At 49.2% G+C, this 23,476-nt stretch overlaps 1 protein-coding gene across 1 annotated transcript in view; it reads right to left on the minus strand.

Moving 5' to 3' along the window:
- Positions 1-1,173: 1,173 nt before the first annotated feature.
- LOC132003587 (heparan sulfate glucosamine 3-O-sulfotransferase 3B1) overlaps positions 1,174-23,476 on the minus strand; it is a 39,310-nt gene continuing 17,007 nt past the window's right edge. The window contains exon 2 of the mRNA XM_059379143.1: positions 1,174-5,210. Within this exon, the coding sequence (XP_059235126.1) occupies positions 4,592-5,210 (619 nt within the window). The 3' untranslated portion in view covers positions 1,174-4,591. The remainder of the gene's footprint in view (positions 5,211-23,476) is intronic.

The raw sequence follows: 23,476 nt of genomic DNA on the forward strand, positions 1-23,476 counted from the left end.
CCTGAAGTCCTGGGATCAAGTCCCGCATCAGGCTCCCAGCTCCACTGCTTCTCCCTCTGACCTTCTCCCCTCTCATGCTCTCTTCTCACTCTCTCTCTCAAATAAATAAAATCTTAAAAAAAATTTGCTGAGAGGGTGGATCTTAGGTGAAATGTTCTTATCACCTAAAAAATAAAGTGGCAGGAGCAAACTTGGAACGGGTGGATATATTTGTGGCATTGATAGTGGTGATGATTCTATGAGTAAACACCATGAAATGCATCAGGTTATATACCTTAAATATGTGTACTTTTTGTAAGCCAATCCTACCTCAATAGAGTGGCTTGAAAAATATAAAGAAGGGGCACCTGGGTGGCTCAGTTTAAGCCTCTGCCTTCAGCTCAGGTCATGATTTCAGGGTCCTGGGATCAAGCACCTGAGTCTGGCTCTCTGCTCAGCAGGGAGTCTGGTTCTCCCTTTCCCTTTCTCAATTAAATACATGAAATCTTTATATATATACACACACATAGAAAGTCAGAACTCTCGTTTGAGTCTTAATTTATCAATTTGGTGTCAGCTACTCTAAACCTCAACTAGAGGTTTAAAAAAAATTTTTAAATTAAAAATAAATAACAAAAATACCTCAATGGAAAATGGAAAAAAAAAATTAAGGAAAATACAAGACTGAATCAAATGTTTAAGATCGTAAATAATCATCCTACAAAAGGCACGTCCCATCAAAAGAAACAAAAGGGCTCTCTTACTGTGGGTTAAGGATATGGCAACATCTTTTTGTCTTAACACTTTTCAGTTGTGTCAAGGATAAGGATCTCCATAGAACTGTGTACGGGAGAAGGGATGCTACCATCCTCCAAATCGCCCAGCTGTTAAAGTTCTGTTTTATCGTACTTGTAGGCTGCCCCCACACAGGGTAGCCCAAGAGACATGGTGGCTTTGGTGTCTGTCCTTGAAGTCCTGTGCATATTCCTGCAAGGGGCACAGGCCTTCCCACTGATCTCATAGCCTTCAGAATCGTTTCCAAACAACTGCCACACACATTTGCAGGTTAGTTACATTTTGAAATCTGCAAGATCTGGCCTGCCCTCAGAATGCATTCAGGGAATTCGTTACGGAATCAAACCCCACTCCCTTGTCCATCCGCAACACACAATAAAACATGAAAACACCCACAAGTTGGTAAAATAGATTTTATTTTTTCATACAAAGAAATAGTATGAATTAACAGAATTTTTTTTTCCCTAGAAACATCTTTCTCTGTGTAAAATTACTTTGTGTTATACATAGGACAAAATACTTGTTTTAATTTTTTTTTTGTACATATTGGCTATTCTAACAACCAGGTTATAGAAGACATACGGCTAGAATCTGCACCGTATTTCAGATTACTGGGCTGAATGAACTCAGTCATAAATTAATGTTACAAAAGTGAAAAAAAAAATCTAACCACACCTTTCAGTTTAATTGACCATCCTTCTTGAAAAACTGAAAAAGAAAAATGACACGGACGTCCGTGTCAGCGTTTGAGATAAAACGCTAAGTATTTCAAGTCTACTGGAAGCTTCCATTTTCCTTTCTTATGTAAATAGCCTGGCAGGATCTGAAACTGTTTCTCCAAAAGCTTAAAACTATCTGTCACTCAAAATGACTTCCAAAGAGAATCCCGTGAAAAGACAACGTCTCTTTCTCCGTCATCCAAGTATTTATTATGTAGTCACTATACCTAAATACCTTTCCAGGTACCACCTCCCACATTAACCAGACTATATAGCACAAACACCTCAAAGCAAGCATGGGGTAGACAGGGACCATAAAAACCTCCAATTTCTTTTTGCTGCTGTTGTTAACCTTTTTGTTTTTAACAAGCAAATGAAACGGAGATGAATAAAGTACTGCCAATGAATTATCAGAGCTTTCCCTGTAAATTGGAAAAAAATCCAAAGTACGCCCAGGGAAAAGGACTACAACAGGAACTGCTGTCTGTCTTCTAGCAGCTAAGAACTTGAGTGGGTGGTCTTGGAGATTGCTAGAACAGGAAGAAACTCAAGGCTAATTGTAGGAGAAAGACATGTGGGCCCAGGCTCTATGATAACTGTCACACAACAGGGGGTAACTGTGGGACAGATGCCGCGTCTGGTTGGGTTGGGAACTGTAAGCTATCAGACCCCTGTGAAGAGATGTGTGGAAGTGATCATTTATCTTCTATAGGAAAACGTGCTCTAGTCCATCCTTGCTAATTATCAACATCTGTTTGGATTCGAGGATTTGACCCAGAATAGAATCCTGACTCACTTCAATGTTCATGACTCAGTGACCCTCCTTGTATCTGGAGATTTCCTGTTTCAGTTGTAAGGCAGAAGATAAACAACTTAATCAAAACTGTCCAGCTTGGAAAGATGACAGGGACCCGAAGGGGAAGGAAAAATGTATGCTTGTTTTCCTACTGCCTTGTCGCATACCCTTCCCTGCGCTTTTTCTGCAATGCTACATCATGAGCTGTTATCAGGGCACGAAAGTGGCCAGAAGATAGTCAGGGCAGGGTTCTGTGGAGGTCGTGGATCCTGGCTTTTACTTTAAGTGATGTTATGTTGTAAATGGAAAGAGGCATTCTCCACTTTATTACGAATAAGCAGGCTTTCTGACTGGAAAAACGCACAACCCATTAGCACCCTTATGCAGATGTCTCGACGCCCAAGCAGCAAGAAGGGAGAACCATGCGAGGATTATGGCATTCCCCTAAATGCAGCTTCTGTACTACTTGGTAGAGGCAGTCACTAAGCTCTGAAATGAACAGAGCATCTGAGGAGTAACGTACTGGAGCCCCCGTGCCCATCCTCCTGGCCAGAACCAACACAATGATCCTGACTGTTCTGCAGCTCAGTATGAGCTAACCTAGATCTGGGCTCAAACTTGTGGGTGAACACAAACCAATCACCAAACAAGACATCACCCAAGGACCAGTGATGCCATGATCAATCTCTAAAGAGGAGTTATTTCTCTTTTCACACAAGTTCTCTTGCTCTACAGGGCGAGTTCTAGCCCATCCAACATACAAAAGGGTCTTTGTCAACATCATACCCCAACCATTCAGACACTGTGTGTCCCTTCCCACATAAGCCTTGGTGCAAATTTTCCAAACGAAAATTCTTCTATGATAGAAGCATTCTGGTTTAGGAAACAGGGTAAAGCCAACGTGTTCATTCTGTGATATTGCTATATGGTGAACCTGATGGCCATAAGCTAGCCGTCACAAATAATCTCCAACTGCTCTCTCAACAGAGAGGGATGGGGAGAGCCTTCTGCATCAGCAGCAGCAATGCTGCCTGGTGACCCTTCCTGCTGGGACCTAGCTCAATCAGGGACATTTTTATAACTGTTAAGCTCGGCAGCCGCCAGGCAACAACATTCTTTCCTCAGCCTGTCTGTGCAAGAGCCACTCTTGGTGTTCGCCATCTGGCTGTTGGCTACAGACTGTGTTGTCAATCTGTGATGAGCTAGGAATTCCAAGGAGGTGAGTTCCAGACACCAAGAAGGGGGCCAGGGATTCACTTCTTCTGCCTTCTTCACTTCCTTTTGGTGCTCTTTGTCTTTTCTCCCCACTGAGGTGGTCCGTCTACTGGATGTGCCCCACATGGGCTGGCTCGGCACCCAGCAGCACCTTGGGGGTGGGGGTGGGGCTCTGGGGGCATAGGATGCGCCTGATCGCCCCAGGGTCTTGACAGCTGCCACCCGTGGGTTTGTGCTGACGGTTCTGCTAGCCTAGGGGATTCTTTGGTGTGTCAGAGCAGAACATGGTGCACTCGTGCAAATGAGAGACCGTCTTTAGTTCTAAAGCAGCACACAAGCATCTCACACACGTGACCTGGGAAAGAGGAGCTATAACATCTGCATATGCTTCAAGCTGCTTCATGAACCAGGGACTGGGACAGAAGAGGATACAGGGCCATATTTCAAAATCATAAACTGAAGTGAAAGGACCCTGGGACGCAGACTCCAGAGAGGAGGCATGTGTCCCTGCAAAGGTAGTAACCTACCCCCCCTTTCAAACTGAGCAGACTTGGGGGGAAAAGCCTAGTGCTGTGGTCTGGCCTCTACGTCCTTGGAAATGTCAACACATGGGCAAGAGGCTGCTACATGAGTCGTGACCTTAAGGGAGCCGCGCTGCTGGGACAGGTGGGGGCTCCTATGAGGTACGCACAGGCAGGGAGGGAGGAACAGAAGCCGGACCACAAGACCCAAGACACAAAGAGATGGCAAGTGAATTCAGACAGCGATCGAAGGCTGCATACCCGTAACAACAAAAATCTCAAGTTGTGCTTTTCTTCTTTTTAAATAAAATGGGTGGGGAGAGGGGGAGAAAAAAAAAAAACTGGAAGCACCATCCATCGTGAGGAAAAGAAGAAATTCAATACTTTGGAATGTTAACAGATTATGCAGCTAACTCTCTAAAGAGTGTGGCTAGGCAGCTTAGTGAGTTAATTGCTTATGAATTAAAAATAAATTATTATAAAATAGATTTCTGTACATTTTACATACATATAATCTCTCTCAATACATAAACCACGTGGTTAAGTCACACAGCCCCAGGGTCTGCTCAATCCCAGCCGAAGTCTTGGCCGGTCATCTGGTAGAACTTCAGGTTGAACGGCCGGTAGAACTCGCGCAGCCTGCGTACCACCTCGCGGTCGATCTCGGGGTGGGTCCTGCCCTTGGTCTTGCCCAGGCAGTGGGGCTTGCTGCTGCCCTCGGCCTTCTTGAGGCAGGGGAAGCCCTTGGTCTTGTTGAAGTAGAAGTGCTTGTCCGTGATGATCCTCTTGAGGCCCAGGAAGTCCTGCACGCGGCCCAGCTCGCCGGCCGGATCGCTGATGAGCCGCTCGCCACTCACGAAGAGCATCTGGCCGATGGGGAAGTGGCGCAGCCAGTGCTCCAGGTGCTTGGCATAGATGCCGATCTGGATGGCGCTCCATGACGTGTCGATGAGGCCCGTCGTGCGGTTCTTGAACGTCAGGCTTTCGAAGGTGGGGATGTCAGGCCGCTTGGACAGCGTCTGCGTGTAGTCCGAGATGGCGCGGGTCACCGGGTCCCGCACCACCACGATGAGCTTGGTGTCCTTGGACATGGCCGAGATGCGCGCGGGCGCTTCGCGGGTGACGAAGTAACTGGGGGTCTTCTCCATGGTGATCTGGCCCTCCAGGGTCCTCGGCATCAGGTCCCTGGGGAAAGCAAGCAGAGCAAAGTCAGCTCAGAAGCAGGCACCTCTTTGGCCACGTGTGTCCACGGCCACACTGTTCATCCTGGTTCCCTCTAGTTACAGGGAACAGTGCTAGGAAGGTGAAAACATGGAAAAGGAATTTCAGAACTGAAAGGCGTGTGAACATCCCATCCGAAGCTTGGAGGCCAGATACTATCTCTGTGAAGTTGGTAGGCACCTTCCTCCAGGGTAGAAGCAGCGGGACAGGAGTTGCTCTGAATCCTCCCGTGGGGGCCACCTCTCCCTTATTTTTCCGGGCTATCCAGCATTTACACTTCTCCAAACAGCCAGTGTCAGAACACAAGGTCCTTGGCCTCTGGCTATGTGCCTTCCTCAACACAACACCTGGGACTCCCAGAGACTCTGCTGCCTACGGGTTCTCGCTAGCCTGAGCTCACCAAGCCTGAGCCCACATGCACTGGGGACAGGAAGGAAGATGTCCTCCCTCTCCCACCCAGCCACGCCAGACCAGCATCAACACACAGAGACCACTGACAAAACGCCTTTACCACGAAAAGCAGGCCCGAAGTCCACCAAAACCAGGAGGAATCAGACAGAAGCTAAACCAATACAAACCTGCCAAGAAGAAATCCCCAAGACCCAACTCTAGAAGCTTCCAGGAATACTGTGGATTCCATTAAAAAAAAAAGAGAGAGAGACTTGTATGATCTCTATCACTGCATTCACTTAAGCCAAAGGATGTGGATAATACCGTTAGGACCGATGGAGATGCGGCCCATGAGCCCCACGCCAGGAAGCCGTTTTGTGGCATAAGTGAGCGCGGACAGTAACACCAACGGCAGGTGGACGACTGTGCCTCGTCTGCTCTCTGAACTTGAGCCTTCTACCATGGGAAACGGGAAGAGCGTCCACCTACTTCATTCCATGGCTATGTGGTTCATAAAGCCAGAGCCGTTCAACCCTAAAAGCTAAGGGAAGCAGGCTCCGACATTGGACTGCCTGGGTTCAAATCCCAGCGTTGCTGCAGCAAAGCTGTGTTACCTTGAACACCTTTCTTAACCTCTCTGTGCGTTTCTCTTCCTCCTCTGTAAAGATGAATGGGATGGTACTTCCCTCGTGGAAGTTTAATGAGGAGGAGAACGATTAACAATCGTAGTACGCTTGCAACATGCCTGACACGCGGTCTGTAACTGACATTCACTGGCTACCCTACGACGACAATCGTTACCAGCATTACAGTGTTCGAGCCCATTTACAGCACCTGGTAGGACAAAGTTGGACACCCACGTGTACATGAAAAGGCAAGGGGATGTGTTAACTCACAGGAGACGAAGTTTCGGGCACAGATGCACCATCTTCCATTAGCTCTGGGATAGCAACTTCTGACTGCTTCCTATATGGGCCCGTGAATTTAAAAATTATTTTAAAAAGACCATTTCCGCATTATGTCTGACCAAATATCTACCTCTCGGTAGGACATACAAAAACTTCCAGCTTCGGGCCACCCCTCATCTACGGAGACCACGACTCCTCTCTTGAGCCCGTTTATGGAAACGATGATACAACGTTCTATCGCGGGAGCCAGATAGAACGGGGGGCTGCACGCTGGGTGAGCTCCCCCTTCACAGCAAGTTAGAGGAAGAGGTTTTTCCCTGAAGGAAGCCGGCGTGGCAGCAGCAGAGCCATCCCAGGCTTATGCTAAAGCTGGATTGACCCACTTTGCCCATTAACCACTTAGGTGAAGTCTCATGGGGCTAATGTGGGCGAGGATTAAACAGAGTTCCTGGCTCTCAACCGATTTCGCATTTTACCCAAGAGCTGGGCGAGTCTGATAAAATCCCAAGATCCCACCTCCCCGCCCCTCCGCCCACGTTAAGCCATCTGCCACCACAGTCTACAGGAGCTGAACATTCAGAATCAGAAGGCTACCAGCACGACTAGAAGAAATCCAAACCCCAAGTTCTCCGCAGCCCCTGGATAGGCGGGGGTCTGTCCTCAAAGAGTCCATCTGACCCAGCACTGGCTTTGAAGTCAGGCTGCTCCGTTAGACTCTCAGCATCCCTCCTGTTTGTATGTGACCCTGGATAGGTCACCTTACCTGCCCATGCCTCAGTTGGTGCCTCTGAACCATGGGGAAAATGATGATGTCCACCCCCTCTAAGGTTCTGAGAGGACTACCCAGCCAGCATTGGTGCGGAGCCTGTAGCTAGCTGGAGTCAAGAAACTGTTATCAGTTATCTTCTGTTCACTGCATCTGGGAAAGGACATGAGGGAACGAGATCCACTGGGAGTAGAAAGCACGGAAAGAAGGAGCGCCTGGGTGGCTCAGTGGGTTAAAGCCTCTGCCTTCGGCTCAGGTGTGGTCCCAGGGTCCTGGGATCGAGCCCTGCATCGGGCTCCCTGCTTGGTGAGCCTACTTGTGATCTCTGTCTGTAAAATGAATAAATAAAATCTTTGAAAAAAAAAAAAAAAAAAAAACTAGTAAAGAAGGAAATGGAAGAGCCTCGCTGTTCTCTAGTTCTGTTCCCTGAACTCTGGGCAGATTTCCTGAGCTCCACGGCCTGTGGGGCACCCAAGCCATTCTGGGTACCAGCTCCAAGGGAGCCCTCTGCCCAGAATGGTCTGGAATTTGCACATCTGTGCGTCAGAAAGACTCAAGGGGCCTCGTGCTATGACAGAGACTGCTCAGCCCGTGCCCACAGAAGGCTCTGGGCTGCTCTCCCCTAGGTGTGCTTTGCTTGCTTACAATGAGTGGCTGATGGGTGAGATGCACACTGGGTTTCTCCATCATTTCCTGCAATGCCCCCAAGCCCCTTCTGCTCATGGAAACTGGCTCAGAGACAACTGCTTCCCAGCATACCCCTGTGGGTCCACTTGGTGGGGAACACGGCTTGGGAACTGTGTCGAGAGTCCTGGCACCAAACCTTCTGGCAACTTAAAGGCCAAGCCCTCTTTCTCCCCCTTCAGCCGCTCTGCTCCCCTGACCCCCAGGTCCTGGACCAAAGCCTTCCCCATTCTCTTCCCGGGTCTCTTCACCAGTGGCACGTCCTGCCCCAACACTCAAAACCTCCTGGGCACAAGTGCTTCGAGAAGAAAGGATCAGGACATGGCCAAGGGCAAGACCCCTCGTGCGTGGGCCCTGCGTGCCTCTCCCAGCAGCCCCAGGCTGGACTCCCCAGCCAGCAGGGAGGTTGCAGCTTAATTGAGCGGCTCGTTATGAAAGCCAGTTTCTCAAACTGATCGTCGCAGCTAATAATTATACAGCACTTGTGAGCTGGCGAGAAACGTTCACGTGCATTATCTGATTGAATCCTCACAATGAGCCTCTGAGGTAGGTCTTGCAGTCTCCCATTGACTAATGACGAAACAAGCCGAAGGGGACAGGGTGGCTCATGCAGAAGCAGGTCGCAGGCCTGCAGATGGGACAGTTAGGACCGAAAGTCAACGACCCCTACCCCGCCTTCCCTTTCTCTCATCCACGCTGCCTCCCCTCAACCTCCTGTTTCTGCTTAATAGGACTTAGAACCACACCCCTGCCCTCTCTTTAAACATACAAAAATAGACACCTGTATTTTTTCCTCTCTTTCGTAGATTAGGATCTTAATAATAGGTATTTCAGTGCTAGAATCAGAGGACTACGATCGTAATTGTTTAAACAGGAGTCAGATTTCAAAACAATAGACCTCTTAGGTTCACACTCTCCAGCAGTTAGTTGCATGAAATGGGCCCCAGAGTATGAGCAACGGTGGGAAGAGCTCTTCCCCTCCAGCGGCCCTGGACCCGGGTCCCCTCCTTCCCTCTTCACCAGGTGGGCAGGAAGGGGCACCTCTTCAAGCACAAGTCACCGTCGGGTGCTTGTGATACCCATGGGGCTGGAGAGGCAAGTCTGAGGAAGACACAGGCTTACACCGTGAGAACTGCCCTAGCACAAGCCTCCAAGAACCTGACCAGACAGGCTCACCCACGACAGAAAGCAGAAAGGACCCCTCTTTACCGAAACCAAAGTGGGTAAGGCTGGCATGTCAAAACCTGAGACCCGGGTGAGTCTAGAAGGGTCGCAGAGACTTTCATCTTGTTGGAGGCTATTCACAAGAGAGCTGTGTGCCACATTCTGGGGCGCTGGTTTCCTCCTGGAGGCATAGCAGGCTCATCTAGAATGCTCTCAACTCCAAGCCTGGGTTCTATCGCAGACCCCCGGAATCAGGCCCCAGCGCAGCAATCACTTAGACACACCTACCACTTACTCTGCTGATAACAGCGGAAGTTTTCCAGCAAACCCCAGGCTTCCCACTTGTGTGAGAGGCTCAGAGTGAAGTCTTGAGGTCCCACTCTGTCTGCTGCAGACCAGGTGCCAGGGCAAGGAGGGCTGCAGAGAACACAGCCATTGCAACACATAAAATACAGTCTGCTTTCATGCAGAGAGAAGGAAAGGATGTTTGCTGCCCCGAAACATGTGTGTGCCACAGAAACACACACGCACACATGCACACAGTCAGTTATCAAACCCAAGTCAGGCTGTCAGGGGAACAAAAGGAGGCAAACTGAAGGAACCAGAAGGAAGACAAGTCCTGATCAGCAGCAGCAAAAGTTAGACAGCATCGACGTAAACAGGAGACAGGAAGGCGAACAGGTCAAGAACAGCGCAGGTATCCCAGGGTCCGGGGATGAGCCCCGCATGGGGCTCTCTGCTCAGTGGGGAGTCTGCTTCCATTCCTCTCTCTCTCTGCCTACTTGTGATCCCTGTCTGTCAAATAAATAAATAAAATCTTTAAAAGAAAAAAAAAAAAAAAAGGAACAGCGCAAGTAACTGGATGGTCTGATGACGCTTTTGCCGAAGTATGTAGCTCCAAATGAACCAAAATTCTCTGCTCAAAACACAAACAAACAAAAAACACAACAACAACAACAAAATCTTAAAAAAAAAAACAAAAAAACAAAAAAAAAAAACCCGTAAAACTGAAGATGAGTTCATGGTCAGAAATGACCCCCTGAGCCCTTTCCAGCTTTTCTCACCAGAAGCGGGGCGGGGCAGGAGGGCGACTGCCAGAATGAAGTTCCAGGATTTAGAATCTCCAGCTCTCGGAGGACGCGGCCCTGTCTCTGCCTGCGCCTTCCCCAGACAGTGGAGGAGGCGAGCCCGCCACCGGCAGTGTCCCCTTCCCCCTGGGCGCTGGTGGTCACAGTCACAGGGCTTCCGAGAAGCACAGAGTTCATAAACCGACGAACATCCCCAGGTCCCGGCCTGGCTGTCCTGTGTCCCTGCTAAAAGCCAACAGTTAACAACCAACCTCCAGGCCTCACTGGGCAGGAAATTCGCCTGAGCCACAGTCCTAAAAAGCCCTAGATTTCGGATGTTCTCCAGCAGCCAATGTGGCCCTCATTTGCCTGCCCTGTTTCTTTCTCTCCTCAGCTGACACCTCCTGCTCCCGTGGTCCCGCCACTAAACCCCTTATTTAAACTGGCAAATGACACAACAATAAAAAGGCAGATTATTGAAATGGGTGTAACCTCAGTACAGCCCAGCAGATGCCGGAGACGTTTATGCACAGCAGATGCGAGTGAATGCATTTGAGACAGCAGACAAAGCTGCAGGCCAGCCACAGTGCGCTGGGGAGGGTCCTGGCTCCAGCTCAGATCCAAGAAAACCAGGAACCGGAGACAGCCGAGAACATTCGGCCTGCCCCTTTCTCCTCCCCCACCAGGAAGCAGGTCCTTGCTTGGTTGCAGAAATACCCCCACGTTTTCTGAACTCCCACAGAGATTTCTTCTTCTTTTTAAACATTTCTTTTTAACTTGCATATAATAATAAAGAATTACCCTCGGGGTCCAGCTCCGTCCAGCACTGGGAAATGCCACCACTCCCAAATCTGTCCTTGAGCAGCCCCTTGCCAGCAATGACCTTGGGGCGAGCAAAATCCACAGGACAGGCTCTCTTACAAAAGGCCACAGGATGCCCAAATCCTTGTTCAGATACTGGTTGGAGGAAAATACGGATTGAAATCAGAAAATGATCAATAGGGACTCAGTTATTTGGACATTACAGATATACTGCAGTTAAAAAAAAAAAAAAAATTTCCATAAAGGTCTCAGTCCTGGTTCTGGTTCCGATTCTAACTGGCATGGGCCCCCCTAGCCATACCCCTGACGTTCTGGGCTGGAAACTTAGCACAGGGACCCCTGGGTGGCTCAGTCATTAAGCATCTGCCTTCAGCTCAGGTCATGATCCCAGAGTCCTGGGCCTGAGCCCCCCATTGCGGGAAGCCTGCTTCTCCCTCTCCCACTCCCCCGGCTTGTATTCCCTCTCACTGTGCATCCATGTCAAATAAATAAATAAAATCTTAGTAAAAAGAAAAAAAAAAACAAAACCAAAGTTAGCAAAGCCAAGGAGGTATCCGTGCTCTGCTCATTCTGAGAAACTTTTCCAACAACCGACCATCCTGGGATGCACAGGCCAGGAATCCAACTTTAGCTTCCCCGCAAAGAAACCCCGAGGCCAGTTTCTGAGAATTCAACACCCAAACTCGAAACAAACAGAACCATCTTTCCAAACGGAAGAATCAAGATTTCTAGAAAGCGTTATGACCCCAATACCAAAAATAGTGAAATAAAAATAAGCTACCTCATTCGTAGTACGGGCAGCCCCAAATCTGTCTAGGAAACAAAGACATCGCCTTCCAATGGCAAAAAGCAGGTAGAGTGCCACCCAACAAACCCACAAGCATCTGCAGCTGAATGCAGAGACACTGGGATCCGCAGAGATCAGGGAAGAGAAGAGAGGAAGAGACAGACAGTTGGAGAGCAAAGAGTTTTCAGGGCAGGAAAAACTGTCTGCATGATGCCATAATGATGGCTATGGGGTATCCTCTGTTTGTCCAAGCCCATGGGATACACACACGGAGAAGGAACCAGGAGACAATGACCTGTCCAGGCAGGTTCATCAGTTGTGACAAATGTCCCTCTTTGGTGGGCAATGAGGATGGTGGGGTACACCTGCACCTGGGAGGGGGCGGGGGTCCATGGGCATTCTGGACTTCCCCTCAATTTCGCCATGAAATCTAACACTGGGTCAGAGGGAGGGGGCCAGACCAGCGAGAGGGAAGCTGGAGGCTCGGCGCCGAGTTGAGTGCCTTAGTCTCCCCATCACAGGGAGGCCAACTTGAAGGTTCAGGAAGGGCAGCACGGAGTGGGGGCAGGGGACAGGAGGCACTCAGTACCGCAGGCCAAAGTGTTAAAGCATTTTCAAGAGAAAACCCAAAGGCAAGACAAAAGCAGGCCGCAGAGTTATCAGGGCTCTAAGCACAGGCGTCTTATCCAGCACCCCCAAAAAAACCTCCCTGGTGTCTGGTGACCCTATAAATCACAGAGGGCCTCCAGGGTCAGACACACAAGACCCGCAGCCTATCCCTCCTCCTTCCTCTCCTACAGACAGACTAGGTACTGGGGGACCAGGAAGGAGCTTCTGGAAACCCTAACCGTGGACAATGCTGGAGAAACGGGAACTCAAACCGTGGGCTGTCACTTTGGGAAGTTTCTTCTTTAAAGCCGCTGGCTTCCCGGGAGGGGAGGCAGGAGGAGGGGGTGGGAGCAAGATGAGTATCAGCTCGGGGCCCCTCCTTATCTGGAACCTTCTTCCTTTCCTAGGGAGGCACAAAGCCCACCCGTTCTGGGAGCTCCCCTTCAAAGAGCGGCATCTCCATAAATAATTATCTCCATTTGGGGGAGATGTTTGCATATCAAAGAACCCCTTGGGGAGGGTTTAAAAATAATTTAAAATGAAATTGTAAATAGTCTGTTGTTCTCAGTGTCTCTCTGGGGCTGGACCGGTGGGGGCTGCCGGAAGTGATGTCATTATTCATTATAAAGTTTACTGGGCCTTCTCCCCTTCCTTTTATTATTATTATTTTTTAAAGGTAAGGGGTAGAAAAGAAAAAACCAACAAAGGCTGGACTCCCCCAGACCCCCTCCTCTTCCAACCCTCCCCCCTCTTTCTCCACCCCCAGCCCCCAACCCCCACTGCAAGGATTTGGCCTCCATTGTCCTAGAATTTCAATACTGCTCAGAAAATGAAAAGGCCCTGAATGCCATAAGGGGGCAGGGCGAAAAAGAGCATCTCGCTCCTCTGGGTCAACTCAAGATGCCTTTTATTTTGGCAGAATCCTCTGTTATAGACCCTGTTTCACAAAGGCTGGGAGTTCCTGTTCCTGGAAGGGGCTGGGGGTGGGGAGAGGTGGTGGGGGGGGGGGGGGGGAGGGAGAGTTTCAATTAAAAGCTAATAGCCTTTTGTGAAGAGCTCTCTGGGGCATTGCTCCAGTTTACTGGACTTCACTGTGTGCTGGGACTGATCCTGTGAAATGAGAGTAATCTGGGTCCCATCTCCCGGAAGAAAAAAAACAAACAAAATTTTCTGACCATTGGAAAGAGAGAGAATATTCTGGGAAGCAGACTTTTTAGAAAGTAAATTCAGCCCCGTGGTGGGGCGGAGCAGAGGACCCAGACAGGAGGACAATGGGACACCAAAATCCAAACCCAAGAACCCTGGGGTTTGGTCTCCGATCAGCACCAGCTTCCGGAGCTGGAACAGGCTGCTTCTCCCTGGGGCAGGAACGCAGGAACCCAGCAACCCAGCGCCAGCCCAGGGCAGAGGCGCTCACTTGTTGCTGTAAATCCTCTTCTAGCTCTCTGCCTCACAGGAGAAAAGCCGCCTTCCCACTGCCCTTGGTAACTGGCAGCAAAAGTTTGTAAACAGGACTCCACCCAAAAGCCTTTGAAGCCCTCGGCACTGCCAGTCAAGTGATTTTCCTCTGATCTTGATTGATTGTCAGTGCCAGTCAATCAAGATGGAAGGAAAATCACTACCTTCGGCCAGGGAGCTGGGAGATAACCCACAGGACAAGGGGAGGGGGCTTTCTGGCAATCCAGGAAAGCCTAAAGGGCTCGGGCACCTGAAGCTCTGGGGTCTGCTCCCCGCCCTGCCCCTGACAAGCACCTAAGGCCTTGGAGGGCAGGCAGGCACTCAAAGCTTTGGGTTTGGTTTCCCTGTATATGCAAGTGAATGCGCTGGTTTAACAGGATGTTCTTCGGCTCTAATATTCTAAAAGATGACCCTTAAGCTCTCCACCTCTCCCTCGCCTTCAGCCAAAACTAGCTATGGTACCACGCCAGTCAGCAGGGGTGAAGTAGACCGTCTATGCTAGCTTGATGAGTCATGATACGCATACACTGCACCTCAGGGACGCTGGTATAGACAAAACCCTAGGGTGTAATTCAGAGGCCAGTCACAGATGCCCTAAATCTATGCACCCTGGGTTAAGTAGCCTGACACCTGGTAGAGTAGAACGAAAAGCAGGATTCAAGGTCAGGCTGTGTGGCCTCCGGCAAGTTGCCCAATGTCTCTGAGCTGCCTTTCCTCACCTGCAAAATGGAAATATTTGTCCTGCCCAGTTTTTGAAAATCTTTTCAAAACATTTCAAATGTAGTTTGCAGGTGAGTAACCCCTTAAAAGCACCAAAACCCTACCCAAGAGTAAGGTGCAATGAACCCCACGCTCATCTCCTCTGTATTATCTCCTCTGGCGTACAGCCCTAGATATTTCTAAGGAAATATTGCCAAACAAAAAGAAACACCAAACTGGTTCTTAAACTCAAATGGCTATGTCAAATACAAGTATGTGAGGGGCGCTTGGCTGGCTCAGTTGTAAGAGCATGTGACTCTTGACCTCAGGGTTGTAAGCTCAAGTCCACGTTGGGTGTAGAGATTACTTAAAAATACAATCTTAAAAAAAAAAAAAAAAGAATCTGTAAGACAAACACGTATCTGAAGGAGCCTTTAATCCTCACTTGTGCTATGAAGGATCTCATATTCGGACCTTCCTTCCTAGTCCCTGGCAGGACGCTGGAGAGAAAGGAAAACAGAGTGCCCCTTCTTGGGTTGATTTAACTGAATGAATGTGATGACGACCCAAGCCAAAGAATAATGGAAAACGAGGCAGTGTTTAGTAGGAACACAACCTATGTGGGAGGATTATTTCTCTTTCTTAACATGAGACGGAATGATGTTTACAAGCAGAACCAAACAGCCAGTTTAGGGGCAGGGGTTCTCCCTCTGAGGCTGATGGAAAGAAACAACCCACTTGGCCAATCTGGAAACAAGATCTACGTGGCCAAGACTCAATGTCATCAGTTCCCTTCCTGCCTCCTGGCAAGCCAGCCAGTAAGGTTTGGGGACCAGAGAAGTCCCAGTCAACTCTTGACTTAAGTCCAAGACCAGGGCTCCATCCCGTTCTCCATTTCCCTTCTGCTCAACAGACAGAACCCGGCTTTATGGTGAGCAACTGAAAACGGTATAAAGTAAATGAGGTCCATAAAAATCCTGAGACCCAAGTTTAAGTGAAGTTAAACTAGGGAAAGGAGTACAAATAAACTTCCCTTATCACAGGCTTTAAATAGCTCAAGCCCGTTTTAGAGAAGGAGTACTTTCCACCCAGAGAGAACATCCTAGGCAGTCTATGCACTTAAAGAAACTGCTGACAAAGGAAAAAAGGGATGATTCTTATCTTGGACTTCTTAGGTCATCAGCACTTAACGTTTGGCCCAGGGCTTGAGGCTGACGGAAAGGTGTCTCAAGGACTTGGGTGGCACAGCACAGCCAAGGCAAACTCCAAGGACGCCCCCGCCCCCTGAAGCCCCACACTTTCGGGGCATCTCAGCTCGGGAAGCAATGGAAGGTCACCAGAGTCCATTTCCGGCAGGAGAAAAAAGTCTACCCCCCCTCCAAATTCTCAGCCATTCATTGTCATGGTCAACCATCTTTTTTTTTTTTTTTTTTTTTAAATAAAAACTCAATAAATCTGGAAGAGATGAGAGTCTGCCTTGTTTGTGCATTTCACATCCAAAGACAAGAGAGACGATGAAACTACGTTCCCCTGAGCGTGTCCCGTTGTGACTTTCTACCTTCCATGAGAACATTTTGGCGGAGGATCCTGCCTGACTGGTGAGTCTTAAAATTTCCCCCAAGTCTGTGCTTTAGACAAAGTGTTCTCTCCCTTGACCCCGCCAGGCCCACAAGGGAACCAAACCATAAGCACCAAGCAGATCAAATAACGGAATGGCTAGTGACAGAGCTGCTAGGAATTACCAGGGAGATTAGCCTTTTAGCCTTCATCAGCCTGAGCAGAAAACTAACCCCATAACTATTTTTAAGCCTAATGACAATTTCTAAGAACAAGACGTTTGGTGGGATCTTACTGCCCTCCATGTTTTGTTTGTATCAGTTTGGGCTGTGGATGTTCCAGATTTTTATCTTCAAAAGAAAACACAAGACCAAGAGCAAAACTCGGGCATAGGAAGCACTTGAGAGTAATGGGCTCCGTGAACACCTATGTGAATGAATGGAAGGAAATGAGCCAGCAAGCCTTGATGCTTGATGACCCTGAAGAATACAGTACAACAATGTCAAGACAACTGGGAGTCTCCTGGAATAATAAATTAGCATCGTCCGGGTCAGGTTCGAAGACGGTGAGGCTCTCAGCATCCCAACGCCCCAAAGTTAATTCTAGAGACATTTATGGGTCATCTCATCCATGACATTAAGTGACACAATTATACTAGCAGGCTATAGACACAAGGAAGGTCTTGAACTTAAATGCCCAGAGATAGGTGAGATACTTATCATGAGTAATTAAGGAATCAGTGAGATGGAGAGTGTGTATCATTTGTGGGGAGGATTCTTGCCTTCCGGGGGCATACTGTACATTTGGAGAGAAACTGACCAATGCATGGGAAGTTTACCAGCACACACTGTATGCTTGGCTCCAAGTGAGAAATGCAGAAAAGAAGCATCCAGGTGTGTCCTTTGGGACAACTGAAGCTTCCTTGAGCTACTCCCAAAGGTCGGTGGAAGTGAAGAAGACAAGACGAAAAGATAGCTAAGTTTAGGAACCTAAGACAGTGGCTGGGTCATTTAGCCTGGGCTGAAGATCTTTTTTGGAGGAAAAGCGAAAAATCAGGTTAGAAAGATCGGAAAATGGGCTGGCTGCCCTTCTCCAGGCTACCCAGCCTTCCATCCAGTACCTCCCCAGACAGCTTCCCAAACGTTAATGCGAGCAACCTTCACAGTCCCTCAGCATATGGAACATGATGTCCCAAATCCCTGGCAGGCCATGGGTCTCTCTCTGAGGGTACCCCATGTTCCCCACCTCCCTTTCTCACCCCTCCCCCAACTCTCCAGCACCCTAGCTGTGGGCAGGCACCTGCATTTCCTCAAATGGGTCATGAGGTCTCTTGCCACTCCCCAACACCTTCCCCCTGGGACTTCCTTCCTTCTAGAATATTCTTCCCAGTCCTCCTCCTTCTAAAAAAAGTTTCTATGACAGTCATCCCTTCCCCATTCTGGATTAGCAATCCCTGCTCCCTTCTCATAACCACCACCCTCCCAACACGCTCCTTCAAATACACACACGTGCACACACACACAGTCAGCATGACTTTTGCCCATCTGCCGTTTCACTTCTCAAGGGGGCTGCAAACTGGGCTGCACCTTATTTTCACGGTGGCAAAACTAAGTGGCTGTTAGGTGAATGAAGGGTTAAGTGGGTGAATGAATAAATGCCAGACAGATGTTGGATGTGATCTGAAGCGAAGAAAATCCACATCAAGGGTAGGATACGAGTGGCGCAAAGACACATTAGGAACGTGGCATACCGTGCTCCCCAGCAGTGCTGATTAAACAGATCTGGGCTCTGTGAGCCTCCTGAAGACTGAGAAGAAAATGTCAAAAAATCTAGAATGAGCAAAAAAAAAGACTACCAGTGCCTCCAAGACAAAACCATGTTGTGCAAAGAGCGTCCTTCCGGTTAGCTGACTCTAGCCTTTGAAATATTTTGCAGATCTGTGAATCACGAACAATACAGAGTTCTTAACCCTACATATGCAGAGGAATGCTTGCTGAAGGTTCTGTGGGTTTCCCTCTCCACTTCCCACCATCTGGAGAAAAGTCCGTTTCCCGCTCTCTTTGAAGATTTGTATTAACATTTCCTTATTCCAAGTGAACTTCACACCTGCCTGGTTTTCTCATTAATGAGGAATAAAACAGGGGTGCCTGGGTGGCTCAGCCGGTTAAGAGTCCGACTCTTGGTTCCAGCTCAGGTCATGATCTCAGGGCTGTGAGATTGAGCCCCACGCCCGGCTCCACGCTCAGCATGGAAGTCAGCTCAAGATTCTCTCTTCCTCTCCCTCTGCCCTTCCCTACCCATTCCCACCTCAGCAAGCTCACTCTCCCTCTCTCAAATAAATTATATATTTAAAATAAATAATAAGTGAGGGATGCCTGGGTGGCTCAGTGGGTTAAGCCTCTGCCTTCGGCTCAGGTCATGACCCCAGGGTCCTGGGATCGAGTCCCGCATCGGGCTCTCTACTCAGCAGGGAGCCTGCTTCCCTCCCTCTCTCTCTCTGCCTGCCTCTCTGCCTACTTGTGATCTCTGTCTGTCAAATAAATAAATAAAATCTTTAAAAAAAAAAAAGAAGGCTGGATTAACCGTATGTTTGGAAAAGTGTTCTTCCTGCCAGTGGTGTCCTCTTCGTGTCAACCCCCCCCCCCATCTCAGTACCAAAAACAGTCACGCCTTCTTTTAACCGACAGCCTGTTTTCAATGACACGTGTCTTCATGGTCTGTCTGTCTGTCCACGAAGACAACCGGGGAGCTATGGACCCATAGTCCCACAGGAGACGTTTCTTGGGCCCAGTCATGGCTCCCTTTGCTGCTTCTCTTGTCTCCTGTCACAACATATGTGTCTGCAACCCTTTGGGGTATCATTAAAAACCACTGCTAAGTAGGTTTCCAAAAAGGAAGATACAGAATAAGGGAGATTCTGTGCATCTGAATGGGAAAGGGGAGAGCAGGAAGGACGAACACAAGGGCCGATAATGTGAGGCCATTTGGAAGGAAGAAAAAACGAAAGGCTGGGAACAGGACAGAGACGAGGGGAGAGGTGGCAGCAAGGGTCACCGCCCCTTTTTAGGCGTGGCACGCATGTGTTGTGAATTCACCCAGGTGAGCTGTAGCTTCCCACAGTGAATAGGAGGTGTGAGGGAGCAGCAAAACGCAGGTGCTTCTCCAAGAACATAAACAAATGAGGAGTTAGGTTTTCGGGTCTGTAGGTAAAAAATTAGAACTTTTTTTAAAAAATTGGGGAGAAGGCAATTATCAACCCAGATTCTGGCTAGAACTCTGTTCCAGAAAGGCCAGTTGTGCGCAGATGGGGCGGCCTGGAGCGGGTGGCCAGCCTTCCTCTGAAATGCTCAGTGGCCTCTCCGTTTGGGGACAAAACCAAATAAAGGCCTTTAAGCTGCTACTTTTCCAAATGAATCCACTTCCCACTCCCGGGGGCTGGGAACACACAGCACTAAGCCCATGAGCAAACACCACCTAAAGGAGAGAACAAGAGAGATGCTCTCCGCTGCCCCATTAGCCAGGCTGGGAAATTAATGGAGTTCAAACCCCTCCAAAGACGGTCTTTCTGCGCTGGCTAAATGCACGCTGATTAACTCGTCACTTGGAGGCAGGCTCCTCCACCACGTACCACACTGAGAAATGCAGTCATTTGACTGTAGGAAGATCTGCTTAACGACGGTACCCCACCTGTCTTCCAGAAAGTTCTCCAAGGACCCAGAATTCCAAGAGAGGTCTTTTTTTTTTTTTTTTTTTTTTTTTAAGATTTTATTTATTTGACAGACACTGAGAGAGGGAAACAAGCAGGCGGAGTGGGAGAGGGAGAAGCAGACGCCCCGCTGAGCAGGGAGCCCAATGCGGGGCTCGATCCCAGCACCCTGCGGTCATGAGCTGAGCTGAAGACAGTCGCTTAACTGACTGAGCGACTTCTTTTAGTGACAAACAGGGTATCTGATGAAGGAAGGACTCCCTTTCCTGGGACCCTCTTCCTCTGAAGGGAGACCATGCACCTCTTATCTCGAACAGAACTGAAATGGTGAGGACCTTTGCTCACTGCCAAACGTGGCTCCACAGAGAACCCGAGAAACGGGATGGGCCCTCTGGGGCAGCATTGTCCATGAAGGGGACATGGACTTTGGGATTCAGCTTCAGGGCTTCACAGACCCCAGGGGCCCACGGAAGAGCCTGACACAGCCCAACAGCCACGTGTCAGGCATTAGCCAGACTTCACCACCAGAATCGGACTGGGATGGTGCGTTAGGAGGTCAGTGCCCAGAGCCCAGGGGACATGCATCCTCCATCCACGTAATGCGCCAGCATCACACTTAACCCCCGTGAGCTTCCTTCGCCCCCTCAGATTTTGACTACAAATGGGACACCACACCGTTACCTTAGTAAGCATCGACGTGACATAATGGGTCTACGCGTGGCCTTGGAAAGCCACAAAGACCCTGATCGCTAGAAGACCCCGAGTTCATGGCACAGAACAAGAATTCTGCCCCTGGTAAAGAAGAAACGGGCTTCCTTTGATCAGATGATGGTTCATTCTTGTCATTGCCCATGAGGAGGTCGATTCTGGGACCCGCCCAGCACCTTATTCACGAGAAGGCACGGCACGGGACGTCCATGATCTTGGTGGTGCTCCCCACCATTCTTCTCAGGGGACGTGGGCTCCATTTTTGAAATGGGCAGGGCGAGGGCTGGGGGCGGCGAAACAGGGCTGCCCCCAATCAAACACCAGACAATGGCAAACCAAGGACTTCGGCTTCAGGATGTTTGGCTCTGAATCTCCCGGCCATCCTAGCTCTCGACATTTCTAAGAACCTCCCAAGAGCAAAAGGCTCAAATGACCCAGTCCAGCACAGGACCCCCCTGACGCACCTCACACCACCACCCCCTTCCTAAAGAGGTTCCCACCGTCCCTTCTCTCCCTTTCTGATAATAAGAAACAAAAAGGGTTGCTTGTTTTGGGGTGTTTTTTTTTTTAAATATTTGTTTATTTATTTGAGAGAGTGAGAGCTAGAGTGAGCAAGGGGTGGGGGTGGGGCAGAGGGAGTGGGGGAAAGAAAGCCAAGCAGATTCCCCGCTGAGCGCAGAGCCCGACTCGGGGCTCGATCTTACCACCCTGAGATCATGACCTCAGCTGAAGCCAAGAGTCGGACACTTAACCAACTAGATCACCCAGGAGTCCCAGAATGGCTGGCTTCAAATTAATTTCTGGGATGATAAGGGCTATAAATTATAATGAAATAAACATACACTAAACAAATGTGTGTGGGCGTGTGTGCGCACCTGTGTGCGTGCGTGTGCGTGTGTAGACAGATTAATTTAAAAACTGGGAGCTAAACCTCTTGCTGGTTCCCTGCACTCCTGCCTTATGCTTTTCTTTGAGTTCACTTCTCACTCACTCTTCTGAAACAAATGATCACACACACGAAAATAATCAGATTAGTCCCACCAAGCATGGCCCTAATTCCTCTGTCACTGTTCCCACCGCACCCTTGAGCCCTTTGTTTTCCAGCCAGGTCGGTGTTCTGCAGGAGGAAAGCACTCGCCCCGAATGCTAGGACCGATACTCCACGACACCACTGCTCCAGGCTTTGAGCCCACAAGGCTGGACACCCCGGGCTGGAGAGAAGGAAGAATGAGAATTTTTCTTGGCGGGCTTTACAGGTGTCCGAGACAGAGGGGCTGATCTGAGGTTCTCCTCCCTAATCGCCTTCTCCCCTTTCAATAAAGCAGGTGTGAAAAGGAAAAAACAAGCTGGCCCTAAATGTCCAGAAAGCCAGAAGTCATAGCCGAAGCCATCCTTCAGAAGTGAGGATACCTGAAACTATGCCAAGGTGAATGAGCCTCTCCAGTCCAGAAACAAACAGGCTGATGAATTAGTACCACAAAGCCACTGAGCTGAGCCCCCAAGAATCAATTCCATAGGCTGCCGCTTCTTCTAGCTCATTAACTATCTGAGATTACCATCATACGGGGAGTAGCCTCTCAGCTGGAAATTAAATTACCCTGGCTACCCACCAGGAATGCAGATTGCAAAGTATCTGCTGAACGATCCTGGGTTGAAAAACCCCACCACCAGAGGCTCTCCCCCCACAAGCACCATCCTCCTCTTACCCGGGGCCTCTGAGCTCATCCCCTTCTTCTTCGCCATTTCCTTCCTGAACCCTAAGAAAAACCACCAACACCAAAAGCCGCAAGACTTTCTTACTTTGGTTTGCAGATAAAGGCGCAATAAACCCAGGTGGCTCTGGGTAAAACTACAGAAGAGGTGGCCGGGGAGGAAATGATCAGAAATCTGGCATTCAGGAAAAACAAAAAACAAACAAACAAAAAACCAGAAAAGAGAGTACAGGATGAGAAAGGAAGAAAGGAAAGGTGGCTGTGGGTATGGAGAGAGTTAGGGGGCACAGGAGACATAAACCCATACAGACACCCCCGCAGCCCCTGCGAGTGGTCGGTGCAGAGGTAGGTACAAGCTCTAGTAGGAAGGGCGACAGGCCCTAATTGCACATTCAGAACAGGTGTGTGCCTGCAAAGCCACCTCTTAATTACGGGGTTTGGCATCTTGGCAACGCGAGCAGCCTGGCCCTGCTCAGCTTCTAAGAAAGCTGGGGCTGAGCGTCCATGAAGCCATTCTGTTGTAGGTCCTAAGAGCTGAGCAGTGGAATTTCTAATTACATGGCTTTAGGCTTTACCCTAATGAAAGGCTCCATCCAGACAAGCGAAAAGCAAGCAGCTTAGAGGACACGGGTCTCGAACACATCCTGAGAGGATCTCCAGCACTTGCTTCCCTTCCCCCCACCCCCGTGGCATCTTTCCTGATCACTAGGCAAAAGCAATTCCCGTTAAGGACACTCAGGGGCATCTTGTAAATCCCCCCCCTCCTAGCTGAAATACTTGAGAGAGAGACAGACAGCCGGAAAACATAGGTGTGTAATAGTTACGCTGTGCTAATTTCACTTTAAAGTCAAGAGCTGAAGGCTCGCTTACCAAAGACCTTGACCCCCCCCTACCTTGTTTACATTTCTCCTCTGCTCCTCCTTCCCTGAATCAACCATACCTTTTCAGGGAGACCTCCTTGCCTTTTCCCATTTACTCCTCTTGCCAAGAAGTAAGTCCCCGTCCCCACAGGGTCTGCACACGAACTCCTACTCATCCATCAAAACCTTACTAGGGTGTCCCCTCCTTTCGGAAGCCTACCTTCCCAGGGGAGACCCTCCCGCAACCCAGAACAGGTCTTCCCTTGCAATATTTTTCGGCCTTAACCATCCCTCTCTTCTTGCGTAGCTCAAGGCCTACTGGGCCACTTCCAC

The sequence above is a fragment of the Mustela nigripes genome, chromosome 16 (genome assembly GCF_022355385.1).
Source record: "Mustela nigripes isolate SB6536 chromosome 16, MUSNIG.SB6536, whole genome shotgun sequence".
NCBI classification, from domain to species: Eukaryota; Metazoa; Chordata; class Mammalia; order Carnivora; family Mustelidae; genus Mustela; species Mustela nigripes.